At 39.2% G+C, this 13,616-nt stretch overlaps 1 protein-coding gene across 2 annotated transcripts in view; it reads right to left on the bottom strand.

Annotated features, from left to right (window-relative positions):
• Nucleotides 1–247: 247 nt before the first annotated feature.
• LOC130454520 (uncharacterized) overlaps nucleotides 248–13,616 on the bottom strand; it is a 30,324-nt gene continuing 16,955 nt past the window's right edge. For both annotated transcript variants that reach the window (XM_056798720.1, XM_056798721.1), the window contains 7 exons: nucleotides 13,163–13,290; nucleotides 12,974–13,041; nucleotides 11,686–11,855; nucleotides 10,855–10,893; nucleotides 9,558–9,674; nucleotides 1,525–1,623; nucleotides 248–796 (listed from right to left, as the gene is read on the bottom strand). In XM_056798720.1, coding sequence (XP_056654698.1) covers nucleotides 249–796; nucleotides 1,525–1,623; nucleotides 9,558–9,674; nucleotides 10,855–10,893; nucleotides 11,686–11,855; nucleotides 12,974–13,041; nucleotides 13,163–13,290 — 1,169 coding nt within the window. In that variant the 3' untranslated portion in view covers nucleotide 248. The remainder of the gene's footprint in view (nucleotides 797–1,524; nucleotides 1,624–9,557; nucleotides 9,675–10,854; nucleotides 10,894–11,685; nucleotides 11,856–12,973; nucleotides 13,042–13,162; nucleotides 13,291–13,616) is intronic.

The following is a 13,616-nucleotide window of genomic DNA, read 5'->3' as shown; positions in this document are numbered from 1 at the left end:
CTGAAGAAGTGCTCCCGTTGAGTGATACCAGGGGTGTCTGCATTTGCTGGGAAGGTGCTGGATACTGTTTTATCTTCTGTTGGTCCTTCTATAGACAACAATGGGGTGTTTGTGTCTTCTCCAGACGGTGTTGGAATGATGCGGGGAGCAGTGGAAGTTAGGGCAGCTGAGCCTGGCTCTAGTGTGGTAGGTCTCACTGACAAATCAGGATTTGGTATGGTTTCTGTGGTACTTGAGGCTCTTGGAATTTAAGATAGAAGCACTATGGAGGTGATTACAGCTCCTGGGGCTGAGACAGCAATAGTCAAAAAATCAACTGGAGTGGGCCATGGAGAAAGGGGGATACTGGAACTCTCTCCAATAGTTATTTCAGCTACAGGTATGTCTGCAAGGGGTATAAAAAAAATTGTCCCCAAAAGGCTGATGTTTAAGGGAGCACTGGAGCCGGGCCTAGCTGTGATTTCTACTGGAGTCATGGAGAGTGAGGTCCTTGCAATGGCAATGGTGACTCCAGAGGATATCTCAGATGGAACTGAGGTTTCGGTGAGAGAGGACACCATTCTCCTGTGCATCCCAGGGATGAGGTCACCTGCTCCAGTGGGCATAGTGAGAAGTGGGTCTTGAGTGGCTGTGGCTCTTGGAGTTGTCTCCATGACAGTTATGTCCGTTTCAGTGTCAGCAATGGAATCTCTCCCGATAAAGCCAGTCATAGGGATACTGGTGGAGTTTGTTCGTTCTCTTCCCTGGTCAGATCCACTCACTTTCTTCAGTGTCCCTGAAGTCTCAGTAGAGAATCCTGTGACCAAAGCAGTTAGTTGAAGTATGCCTAAGGGTTGATGGGGGAAGTTTGGAGTCATTTGGACAGAGATCCCCAGAGCCTGTGAGGATTTTGAACTTCCTGAGAAGAGCAACCAATCCCCAACCCCTCACATTAGCACCTTCTCCCTGACAAGCCCTTTCAAAACAAAAAGACTGTGACAGGAATTAGGATCTACTTGTGCTCTAGGGTGCATGGCCACCATTAGAAAGTATTAAATAAGCTGAGACTGATATATAGATGGATCTGTCCTGTCATCTTGCCCTCAGATGAGATAAGGCGCATGGCTCAGACAAACTGCCTGATAGATATCTGCTCAGGTTAAATGGAAAATGAAGCAGTAATCATTTGTTAAGAATCAGGTACCCCATTCAGGGTTTTACGTGCTGGGCATAGAAAAGCCTGTCCTCCAGTAGCTGACTTTTATCCTAGTAAATTATATCTATACACACAAACTAACACAAGAAATGGACAAAATCCTCCATGAGCTCTTCATCCAAAGGCTGCCATCACAGTATACATCTGGGCAGACAGTAATGGGACAGAGGAACTTGCCAGGTCTTACAACCTAATCACAAACTCCCCCATCAGTGAGCCTCCTGTTCTCAGACTATGAAGATGAGTCCATATCATATCTCAAACCTGGAAAATAAGGGCCCAGAGCAAGGATGAATACCAATATAATAGAAAAAGAAATCGTTTCTTACCCATGGCACATACAGTAGATTCACTGGTCACTGATGTCATGTCTCCTGGTGCTCCATGTTCTGGGATATGGGTGAAGGGCCCTACACCAATGTCACTCTCTAGAAGAATAGGTGAGAACATAAATCTCAGCCACAGGACTCGGGGTAGAAAGGACAATATGTTGTTCCCTTATATTTTGAAGGAAACTCCAAAATATGCTCTTTTTTCTTCATCATTCATCGAGCAGAGAATCTCTCTAGTACTTCCATATTCTCATTTTTTCAAACTCTTCTAATCTAATGACAGCTTTATTACTTCCCCATCTGGAAAAAACCTTCATTTTATCCACCTGTCCCTGAGAGCTATATTCTCCTGTCTCTCTTCTCTTTTCTGACTGAAATCCTTGAGGATGCTCATAAAAGGTGCTTCTACTTTCCTTCTTTCTATTCTCTTTTTAACTATACAGTCTGGTTTAGAAGCTGCTTTTTGAAGAAGAAACGTAAGACTAATAACAGAGACAAACATAATGCAGAAATAGATACAAGAAATCTACTTACTGTTCACACTGCAAGTTAAAGTCCTCACAGCAAGCTCCTGATTTGAGTGAAATACAAAATGCTATAACAACTGGAGCAAAGCCAAAGTATTCAGATGTGTTTAGAAGAGAATTATGAAGCCAGGCACATAGGGTGACACTTGGAGGTAGAAAAAGTAGTAATAATGAGGCTACAGATAAAAATAATAGAAAAAGCTTGGGAAATAGTGAAATTGGTATAAGAAAATGCTCTCTGAATGATAGCCATTTCAATAAAGCAAGAGAAAGGCAGAGCCAGATTAAAGAAAATGAGGCAGAGATTAATGAAATAACATCTCCAATTGCAAATGAGATGAGAGACTTTGATAAGACCTATAGTAACCACACAGGAAAAGTCTGTAAAGGAAATCAGATCGTTCCTTAAGAAATTTTTCCAGGGTAGAATAGATAATAGTATTGAATTATGCAAAAGAAAAAGAAAGAGTCACAAGAACTCAAGTTAAAGTTAGTGACTAATACCAAAAATCATAATATTTCAATTCCCTAAAGTTTACTGTTGCTAAATATGACAAGGCTCTAGAAACATTCACAGATGAAGTCCCATTTAACTTAGTTAATTCTCCCAAGAGCTTTATGGCAGATATACCCTCAGAAATGACATCTAATTGGAATAGAGAAGCTAGTAACTTTCATCCAGTACTGAGTGATTTAGTTAAGTAACAACTAACTGATAATGAAGCTGAAATTACTTTTGAAAATAATTATCATATTCAAAGTAGTGGAGGTGACATTTCAGTTAAATTTGAAAAGCAGGATGGAATGGAATTCTTCTCAATTGGAATAACCACCAAGAATTCAAAAGGCAGGCTTGAAGTCAGCATTCTACGTGGCAAAGGGATATCCAGCCAAAGCTACTGTGATGGTTTAGTTTCATGTACCATTGAAGACTATATTGGGAATGGATCAAATCAAAAATAATTAACTGAGTTACATATGCAGCTGGCAGAGGGTAGCAAAGACAGGAGTACTAATTCGGTGGCAATAAACTCTTTACCTACACACAGGCCAGAAGCATAGGTATGGATTAAGGTGGGGAAGAAAAACCTTAAGGCTCTCTTGGATACTGGTGCTTCAAAGTCTGTCCTAAAGACAAGTCCAGGGGATACCGACATAGGGGGTATGGCTTCTGTAGCTGGAGCAATGGGACAAAGACAATAGGTCCCTGAGCTCAAAAGCACTATGTTTAAACTAGGTCCTCTCACCATAGATCATAACTTCTTGTTGATTCCATCATGCCTAGCCAATCTTTTGGACGAGATGTTTTGTGCAAGATACAGGCAACATTACCATGTGAAAAATATGGGGTAATTTCTTTGCATCTACCCAAGAATTCACTGAAGCATTATCCGTTGTTACTAAGAACAACTTGAGGAAGAACCTGAAAAAATTCAAGTTGTGACTTCTAAATATGACATACCCACAGATATGCCACAGGGGGTGTTTGCAAAACACCAAAATGATGTGGGTCGGATTAAATCGATTACTCCTGTTAGGATTGAGGTCAGGGAAGGGATACCACCTAAGATACCACAATACAAGTTGAGTAGAGAAGCAAGAGAAGGGATAATACCCATTATAAATAGCTTGCTTGAGCAAGGTATATTGAGACCTACGGTATCTGAATACAATAACCGAATATTAGCCATTAAAAAGAATAAGCTGAATGAAGATGGCACTCCTACATGGAGATTTCTGATGATTTGAGGGCTGTGAATAATTTCATTAGGAAGAGATATACTGTAACATCATCTCCAAATGATATTATAACTCAGATACCTGCAGAAGCTAGGAGGTGTACAGTGTTGGACCTGAGCAATGCTTACTTCACTATACCGTTGCACCCTGATTCTCAAAATATTTTTGCTTTCCAATGGCAACAAACCCAGCTGTGCTATCCTAGATTAGTGCAAGATTGTTGGGAGTCGGCTTCAATATTTTCTCAACTGTTGCAAAGAGATCAAACATAGCAAATTGATACACTGTGTGGATGATTTGTTGCTAGCATCTCCTGACCCTAAAATTTGTTTAGAAGATTGAAAGAAATTGTTAATAGAACTTTATCAAGGGGACATAAAGTTTCTAAAAAGAAGATTCAATGGGTCCTACCAATAGTTGAATATTAGGATTTGTCCTGGAGGGGGGCACCAGGAAAATTTCAAATAAAAAGATAGCAGATATACAGAAGCTAGGCATCCCTCGAACTAAGAAAGAACTGAGAGCTTTTCTGGGGGTTGCTGGTTTCTGGAGGCAGTACATAGTGGGTTATTCTCATATATCCAAGTACTTGACTGATTTGACAAAGAAAGACTTCAAAGAACCATTGCAAATGAATAAGGAACATTTGCATGCTTTGTCTCAGTTGAAGGGAGATATTCTATCAGCTCCAGCTTTGGGAATACCTAATTATGAGAAAGAATTCCACTTGTAAGTCCATCAAGCAAAAGGCATTGCTTCTGGAATGTTAGCACAGTATTTTCAGTTGAATCTGAGGGCTATCGTATTTTACAGTTCTATCCTCGACACGGTTGTACAGGGCATAGTACATTGCCTCAGGAGTGTAGTAGCTACAAGTCTAATGGTCAAGAAGTCCTATGACGTAGTACTGGGATGTAAATTGCAGGTGTATTCTGCACACGAAATTGAAAAACTGTTACGGTCACAGAGTACATATTCATTCACCAATGCAAGAATATCCCAGTATGAAGTCATTTTGTTAGGCGATGATAACATCACAATTCATAGATGTGCACCGGTGAACCCAGCAACTCTGGTCCCTGATTTGCCAATGGGTGGAGAAGTATTGCATGATTGTGATCAGATAGTAGAACTCATGCATAGGCCAAATGAACACCTGAAAGATACACCTCTTATCAATTCAGAAATGGAGTTATACACAGATGGGTCCTCCTATGTTCGTGATGGGAGAGACATTCTCAGGGGCAGCGGTTGTTGACAATGACAAAATGCTTTGGCATGTGTCGTTGCCAAGTCATGTCAGCATCCAGGGAGCCACGCTTAAGGCTATGCTCATGGCCCTGGAATTAGCTAGGGGGAAAAAAGCTAATATATTTCTGGATTCACACTACGCTTTCTCCACTGTGCATTGGTCATCATACATATGGCAAAACAAAGGTTATAAAACTTCAGCTGGGAAACCAATTGCATATGGCAATCTTATACATAGTATTATTAATGTTGTAGACTTTCCTAAGGAGGTGGCCATAATTCATTGTAAGGTACACACTCATCCATAGGACAGGATATCCCCAACAATGAAAGAGCAGACATAAGATCAAAGTATGCTGTTAGGTTCGGTTCCCACCATGTGCTGCATTTCTCTCTGATCAAAAGGAATAATCTCACTAAAGCCTATGACAGAGAAGAGATACATTCATGGAAAGAGCAGCTACTAAACTGATCAAAGGCATCTGTATTGCTCATGGGGGTAATCCTATTCTCCCTAAAAAGTTGTATCAACATCTATGCACCGTAATTCATGCAAAGGGACATTACGGAGTACAAGGGATTTTGGATAGCATAAAGAGATATTGGACAGCACCAGGAATGACTACAAATGCCATTAGAACTAGTCAAGGCACGTGAAACATGCAGGAGATAAAATCAAGGACATTTTAAGAGTGTTGCATTGGGAGGCAGACCACTCAGTTATATGCCTTTCCACTGTATTCAAATTGATGATATCAACATGCCTAAGGAAAGGGGATGCAAATATGCATTGGTTATATTGGATAGACTGACTAGATGGGTTGTAACATGTCCGTATAAGAAAAGTGACACTGCTACAGTAGTGAAATTTCTATTGAAGGAGATTATACCTAGACATGGCATTCCCAATACCATTGACTCGGACAAGGGGACCCACTTCACTTCCCGGGTTCTACAAGAAATCTATAAGAACTTGGGGATTAAGTGCAATTACCATTCAGTTTATCGGCCCCAAAGTTCCAGGCTGGTCGAACAGACGATCAAAGAGTTAAAAACACCAATAGGTAAACTCTGTTCAGAAACACATTTAAAATGGGCAGATGTTTTGTCCCTTGCTTTCTTCAACATTAGAACCAGGCCTAGGACTGACCTGCACCTATCACCTTTTGAAATTCTGTATGGTCAGCCCTCTTTAGCATCATAGGACAGTAAAGCCACCTTACTTGTATCCATGTTAAGAGGTGAATGTGTTCTTCATGAATACTTAAAACAGATACAACATAGGATTGAAGAACTAAGGAAACTGGGTTTGCTTGTGCAAAGAATACCACCAGATTTTTCATTGCACAAGATAAAACCAGGTGATAAAGTTTATGTCAAGAACTTTAATAGAGAATCTCCTATAGAACCAAGATGGATTGGACCTACTACGGTCATAATGACAACCCCAATAGCTATAAAAGTTGATCAAAGAGATCCATGGTTCCATGCTTCACATGTGAAATTGCATCACACCCATAATATTGAGTAGCCCTAGGAAAATAATTGATAAGCAAATGCAGTCCCTACCAGAAACACAGGAAAGCACATGAATACTTGCCACCAGAATACAGTAGAGAGAGCCCTGCACAAGTTAAAATAATGAAAGGATAGAACCCTGAAAATATACAGACAGTAACACAGTAATATGAAAGTAAAACCTTGCATGAGAAAGATTAGCAGCCACAAAGCCTCAATATAAGATATAAAAGTCTCTGCCTGACATAGTAACAAAACAAAAAGAACTATCTCCAAATTCTACATACAGTAACCATCCTAGAACTACATGCAGTAACCATATGATAAACCTCCTTGAAAGAAAAAAAAATTGATGTCATTATTCTTACCAAAGACTTGAAAACCTATGCATAACGCTTACCCCCTTGCATGAGGAAAAACACAAGTTGACCTAACTTGTAAACACGAAGATGTACAAATGCAAAAAGCTTACCCCCATTCATGAAGAAAATCATGTTATCTTACTTGCACACACAAAAAATTGATACATTCTGTTACTGAAAAATTTCATCTCACTTCCATGCAAAAGTAACTTTTCACATTTACTTGCACACATATGTAAAAAACTAACTTGCACACATGTTCGTGGTTTGTTTGTGTGTTCCCAGGTTCCTGATTATTGCAGTGGATCCTGACTTGAAGAACACAAGTCTTCAATCAAGTGATGGAAGACAGAAGAGTGATATGTTGAGCAGAAAGGATGGAAGAGTTTCGACAGGCAACATGAATGGACATGGAAGGACTTTGGAACTTTGAAATTTTGGCCATGAATAAGTGTAAGACTGTGTCATACATGTAAACACCACATATATGCATGCACATCCTACATAGCAAAATAAGATATCCATGGAATGGGTAATTACATGACATGCATGATAACAAAGACACACTGATGAGAAATTTCTGTGGGAAATTCAAACAGAAAGTAATATCCTTTTCTGCATGAGTTTGCACAGAAATTTAGAATGATGTATATATTTAAATCTGTACTAAACTTACTAATTGACTAACGAGCTAACTTTTCAGAGTAAGTTTATTAATAGTCTAACTACTAACATTAGTAATAGCCTATTGAATTTGTTTAAGGCTTAAGAAAGTAGAGACATAGAAGTTCTGAAGCATGGAAGTTATATTGTATTATGATTGTAGGTTAGCATTTATTAGTGATAGGAAATTTTACTTAGTGAATTTATAGACATTAGGAATTAGAATATTTGCATATTCTTAATGATAGGGGAATTGTTGAGATGATTTGGAAATTGTTATTTGCTTTGTTATGTGAAACTATGTTCATGTAACCATTTTCCTATGACCCATTCTTAGCTTAGCATTTCGATAGAACAGCTAAGATGAGTTTAGCATTTTGTAATGGGGGGGTTAGAGTATATTTCAGATAGCAAAGAGTTAAGATAGATAAAATTATTAAGGTAAGTATCATTGAAAAATGAAAGTTACATTTTTTGCTAATAAAAGGGGGGATTTGCGGTAGAGACATGGAGAGAGAGAGAGAGGACTTGTAAGCCAAGATGCAAGAAACAAGCTGGGGACCTAACCTGCCTGTCAATCAAGAGGAAGGTTCCAAATGGAATGTTCCCAGGAGTGGCAGTTGGGGGTTTCTGGCCACAGAGAGGAGAAGGAGAAACTTGGCTTTAACTTTGGCTCTCTGACTCAGGCAGTTAAGCTGGCCAGGAGAAACTATGACAGAGAGAGGAGAAGAAGGAGAAATTAGCTTTTGGAGTTGGTTGTCTCTTTGAGAGTTGAGCTGGCCACGAGAAACTGGGAGACTTTGGACTTTGTTTTCTGTCTGGGGTTAATTAAGCTTAGAGACCTTGCTGACTTTGTGAAGTAAAATAAGATTTTAAACAGCTGTTGTCCTTCATCTCTCTGTCTTAGAGTCACAGTTTGTGAATGGACTACTCTCTCAAACTCTCAAATTCTCCCTCATTATAGATGAGGGAAATCCTCATCCCTCTTACCTCAGTTTCCTATCCTGTTATCCCAATAAACCCCTTGACTTGAAAAAGGAAAAGAAAAGAGTATCTTTATACTTTATTCAAGGGAGGAGGGAAGAAGCCAAAAGCTTAAAGAAGAACTGGGAGGTGAGGGAGGCAGGAAGGAGAGTGTTGGAGTAGGGAGGGAGTGAAGGGGAGGAGGAAGTTAGAAACAGATACTGATCCACAAGCCATCAGTAGGGATCAGTAGGCAAACCTCAGAGCATTCCCCAGGGCAGTTCCCCTGTGTGGTAGCATCCCTGTACTAGCATCCCTCAGCATTTCTCATTACTACCTCCATTACTCCCAAGCAGTTTTCAAGTTTCCCTCTAGCAACTCTGTCTAGTCATAAGCCAGCCAGAGTAGTCATTGCAAAAGAAATAATTTCCTCAGTTTATATTTCTCTATTTCAGCATGTGTATCAGTCTATGATATTGGAATGATTTCCAAAAAAGAATGAAGGGATGATAAAGAGGGAAGCACTGGAAGAAGAGGGATGGAAGAGTTAGAATGGGGGAGATTTTTCACATAAGGAACAAAGAAAATATTTCTACATTGGAGGGGACAATTATAAATTTTATGTGTCCTATATAATATTTAATACACATTATGAATGTATATGTTTTATAAATTAACAAAATTATTTTTAAAAGAGTCATTTCCCAGTTGAGAAATGATCAAAGAAAAAGAATAGGCGATTATATGTATACACCCAAGCAAACAAAAGAAATAGCAAAATCCCCCATGAGATCTTCATCCAAAGGCTGCTATCACAGCAAATTTTAGGGCAGAAAGCAATAGGACAGAGGAAATTGTCAAATCTTACAACCTAATGACAAACTTCCCCCATAAGTGATTGTCCTGTTCTCAGACTATGAAGGTCACTCCATATCTAAAAATTGAAAACAAGTGCCCAAAGCAAAGATAAATGCCAGTATAAAAGAAAGAAAATATATTTTCTTACCTATAGCATTTACAGGGGATTCACAGATCAGGAGGCCACTAGTCAGTGATGTCATGATTTTTCCTGGTTCTCCATGGTCTGGGATATGGGTGACAGGTCCTACAGCAACCTCACTTCCTAGAACAATAGATGAGAACATATATCTCAACCACAGGAGTGGGTGTAGAAAGGACAATATGTTGTCCCCATATATTCTGAAGGAAATGCCAAAATATGTGCTCTCTTTACTTCATCCTTCACCCAGCAGAGAATCTCTCTAGTATTCCCATTGTTTCATTTTGTTTTCAAACTCTCCACATCTACTGGCAGCTTTCCTTCAACCCCAAATGAAAAACAGCCTTCATTTTATCCATCTATCCCTGATAGCTATCATTTCCTATCTCTCTCTTCCCTTTGGGATTGAAATTTTTGAAAATGCTATCTATGAAAGGTGCTTCTACTTCCCTTCTTCCTACTCTTTTTTTTTAACTACAGTCTGGTTTTCAACTTCATCATTCAAATGAAATTGCAAAAATCTCTTAATGGCCTTCTTCTTAATCCTCATTCTTCTTAAGCTCTCTGCACTCCTTGATACCCAAATTCTCTAATTTTCATAACAAAACTCTCCTGGTTGTCCTAGGACTTTTCTGATTATCCTGTTTTAGTCTCCTTTGCTGGATTCTTACTTAATTAAGTCCTTCCTGTAGATGCCCTACAAGGTTTTGAACTGGGCTCTTCTTCTCTTCTTCTATGGGATTTCACTCAAGTGCTCATAAACTCACATAAATTTATCTATCATCTCTTTTCTGATGAGTCTCAAATCTGAGAGCAACCGAGCAAGACACTGGTTTGAGAGAGTGTAGTTATTGAAGGAGCAGAGAATAAAAACATTATTAATGAAAACTATTGGGCAACTTTGGTGAATGAAGAATATAAGGGAGAGCCACAAGTCTCTCTGGAATGTTGGGAGATCCCCTCAATGTATCAGAAGATTACAAAGACCACAAGGTCTGACTCTTAATTTTGAACAAGAAAGAGATAGGGACAGCCTGCTTTCCCAGGCCCATGGGATAATTTTCCCTTTTGAACTATTTATATATATTTTGAGTAGCAAAAAGAGAATAGACAAATGAGTAAATGAAGTCTAAACTTTGGCCATATCTAATAGTGTATCTAATTCTAAGAATCCCTAACACCACTTTTAATCCTCTGCCCTACATTACTCCCAAAAAGATAAACAAAAATCTTTCATTGTAGTGTCTCATTAAAGAGAATGATATAAATATAGATACAGACAAAAAAGAAATCTAAAACTTACTCTTTGTGGATCTGATTCCTGGCAGCTTATGTTGATACCCTGTAGTTTGAGAAGGGAAAAGAAAAGAAGAAAGAAAAATTCAGAGGGAACAAGTTTTGGAGAGAAGATGAGGGCAGGGAAGGATGAGGCAAGGGACAGCAGATGAAAGGAGGGAAGACAAGAAGAGAATAGCAGAGGAAAAAAGAGAATGGGACAGAAGAGACATAAACACAAGATTTTGGGAAAGGTACAGAAAAGAAGGCCAAAAAAGAAAGAGAAAAGAGAGGGAGAAAAGATAGAAGAAATAAAGAAAGTTGAGAGACAGAGAGATAGAGAGAGACAGAGACAGAGACAGAGAGAGAGAGAGAGAGAGAGAGAGAGAGAGAGAGAGAGAGAGAGAGAGAGAGAGAGAGAGAGAGAAGGAGAGAGAGAGTAAGAAGGAGAGAGAAGGAGAGAGGGAAGTAAAGATAGAGGGGGGAGAGAGGGAGGAAGAGAATTTGAGTAGGGTATCTCTTTGTGGGCAAAAAAGTTAAAGGAGTAATGGAGAGGAGTTGGTTTGGGGCCCATAGGGGAAAAATGGTGCTTCAGCATTCAAGAAGGCATTCAAGGCATACTTCTTTGTTGAAGGAGTCTAAAAATAATCCAGTCTCTTCTGATCTTGAGAAGTGAGCTCACCATGTCTTCATAGTTTGTCACCACTTTGAGGGCCAGTGCTCCCAGGAGTGAGAGAGAAACCATGAAAACAAAGGAGACCCGAAAGGAAAGAAGAATTTGGGGCAGGTGAGTTGTTTTCTGGAAAGGGAACCTACCCAGAGAAAGAGAGGCACATATCCCAAAAGTCAAGCTAGTTACCATTCACAATGAGGCTATCATTGTCTATAACCAGGTGTTTTAGCTCTCTTCTACAGAGCTGTTCAGTCAGCTCCCAGGAAACCACCTTTTTGTCCAGGACAAGGTTGGAGGAGTCCTTCTTGAAAGTGCAGAGTATATCTACTCCAGTTGCTATGCTGTTCTTCAGAGACCTGGAAATTAATGTTTCAGACAAGTGGTTTCAAACAGACCTTCCTAGGAGTCACATGAGCTATATTAAGGGTAGTGCCAATCTAATTTTAATGTGTTAGCTTATTAATTTATAAAGTAATACATATATATATGTATATGTATATATATATATAAATGTATATGTTTTTCTGAGCCAAAATGCAGGCTATAGGGACCTTGCTGATGTATAATTTAGTGGCTTTAGAAATTTCCTTTTGAGTTTGACACCACTGGTTTAGTTTCTGAAATTTAGTTATTCAGAGAACACTCTTGAGAGAAGTGGCTGACTTGGAATAAAGGTTTAGAGATGATTGTAGATTTAAAGTTGAAAAGGACATTGGAAGCCATCAAATATAGCCCTCTCAGTTTATAGAGGAAAGAAATGGAGGCTAAGGCAGATTATGTGACTTGCATAGCATCACACATCTGGTAAGTGAGAGAAAATTTGAACTCTGTTCTTTCTGATTCCACACTTACCACCTTATCCACGACAACAGAATTGGCAGTGCTCTGTAACATCACTTATTTGTATGTTTACAAGTGTCTGTGGGGTCTGATTATTTTCAGTAGTTTCTTTAGAGTAGTGGAAAGAACAATGAATTTAAAATCAAAGATCAAGTGTTCAAACTCTGACTATTTTTGACCTGGGGAAAGTTATTGGGATCTCCTTGGGTCTTCATTTTTTCATCTGTAAATGAAGAGAATGGTCCAGGTTACCTCTACTGTCCCTTCCAGCTTGGAGCCTATATATGATTCTAGAGAAAGGTAATGTTGATATGTATTTATTAATCAATCATTTTCTAAGCACTCATTTGATGCCTCCTAGGTTATTCCTTTCATGTGGAGTTATAAAGTGAAAACAGTTGCAAACTTATCTTTGGAAAGAATAATGGGGAATGAATATTTTTCTACCTGAGAAAGAGAATAAGGAGTCTAAAATATTTTAATGGCTTCTTGGTTGGAAGATTTTATCCATTACAGCTTGGGAAAGAAGGAATTTCTATTAAGAAGCAGAAGAAACAGCCTGGGCAACATCTGAGTGAAATGGAAATTGCTGGTCCCTAATATCTGAGCTGATGATGTCTTGAAGGAATCTCACCTCAGTGAAAGGCCACTGCATCCACAATACTGAGAGCCAAGCTTGCTGCTTCCAAACAATACCTTGAGCTGGAAACAAAAAGAGAGAAGGGAACTTCTGTATACCTGGCTAGAGCATGCCTAAATACACAGGGCTATGGAAGGTAGCATGGGACAGAGGAGGTAGAAGGGAATGGGAGTAGAATCTCACCAAGATTTGTAGGATATGCTCAGCAGCCTTGAATGTTCTGGAGTCCTTTTGATTCATCTTTGTTGTGTAAAACATGTTGGTAATAGTGAAGCTGAGTTTGAAGGTTTTGTAGCAAGAGCTCCATGATACTGTACAAAAGGAAAGGTATCCCATTGGCTGAGACTTGCAAATGTCATTCAAATGAGAGGAAATGCTTTGTAAACCTTCAAGTTCTATCTAAAAGCTAGTTATTGTGATGATCATTACAATGATCATCATCATTATTCCAGGTGGCACTGTTCAAGTCCTTCCTCAGAGGAAATCTCAGCAGAATGAACCCACTAATGAAATTCTGAGGATCCCTCCAGCCATACACAATTTTTTTAGCAGTGTTAAAAATTGTGGACTTGGAGTTAGAAGACTGAGGGAAGCTGACAAATCCTTACTGTCTGGCAAAGTCACAGTTTGGGAGATG

This window comes from Monodelphis domestica, chromosome 5 (assembly GCF_027887165.1).
Source record: "Monodelphis domestica isolate mMonDom1 chromosome 5, mMonDom1.pri, whole genome shotgun sequence".
Classification (NCBI taxonomy): Eukaryota; Metazoa; Chordata; class Mammalia; order Didelphimorphia; family Didelphidae; genus Monodelphis; species Monodelphis domestica.
Note: the sequence above shows the minus strand (reverse complement) of the source record. Positions and strands in the feature narration are given on the sequence as shown.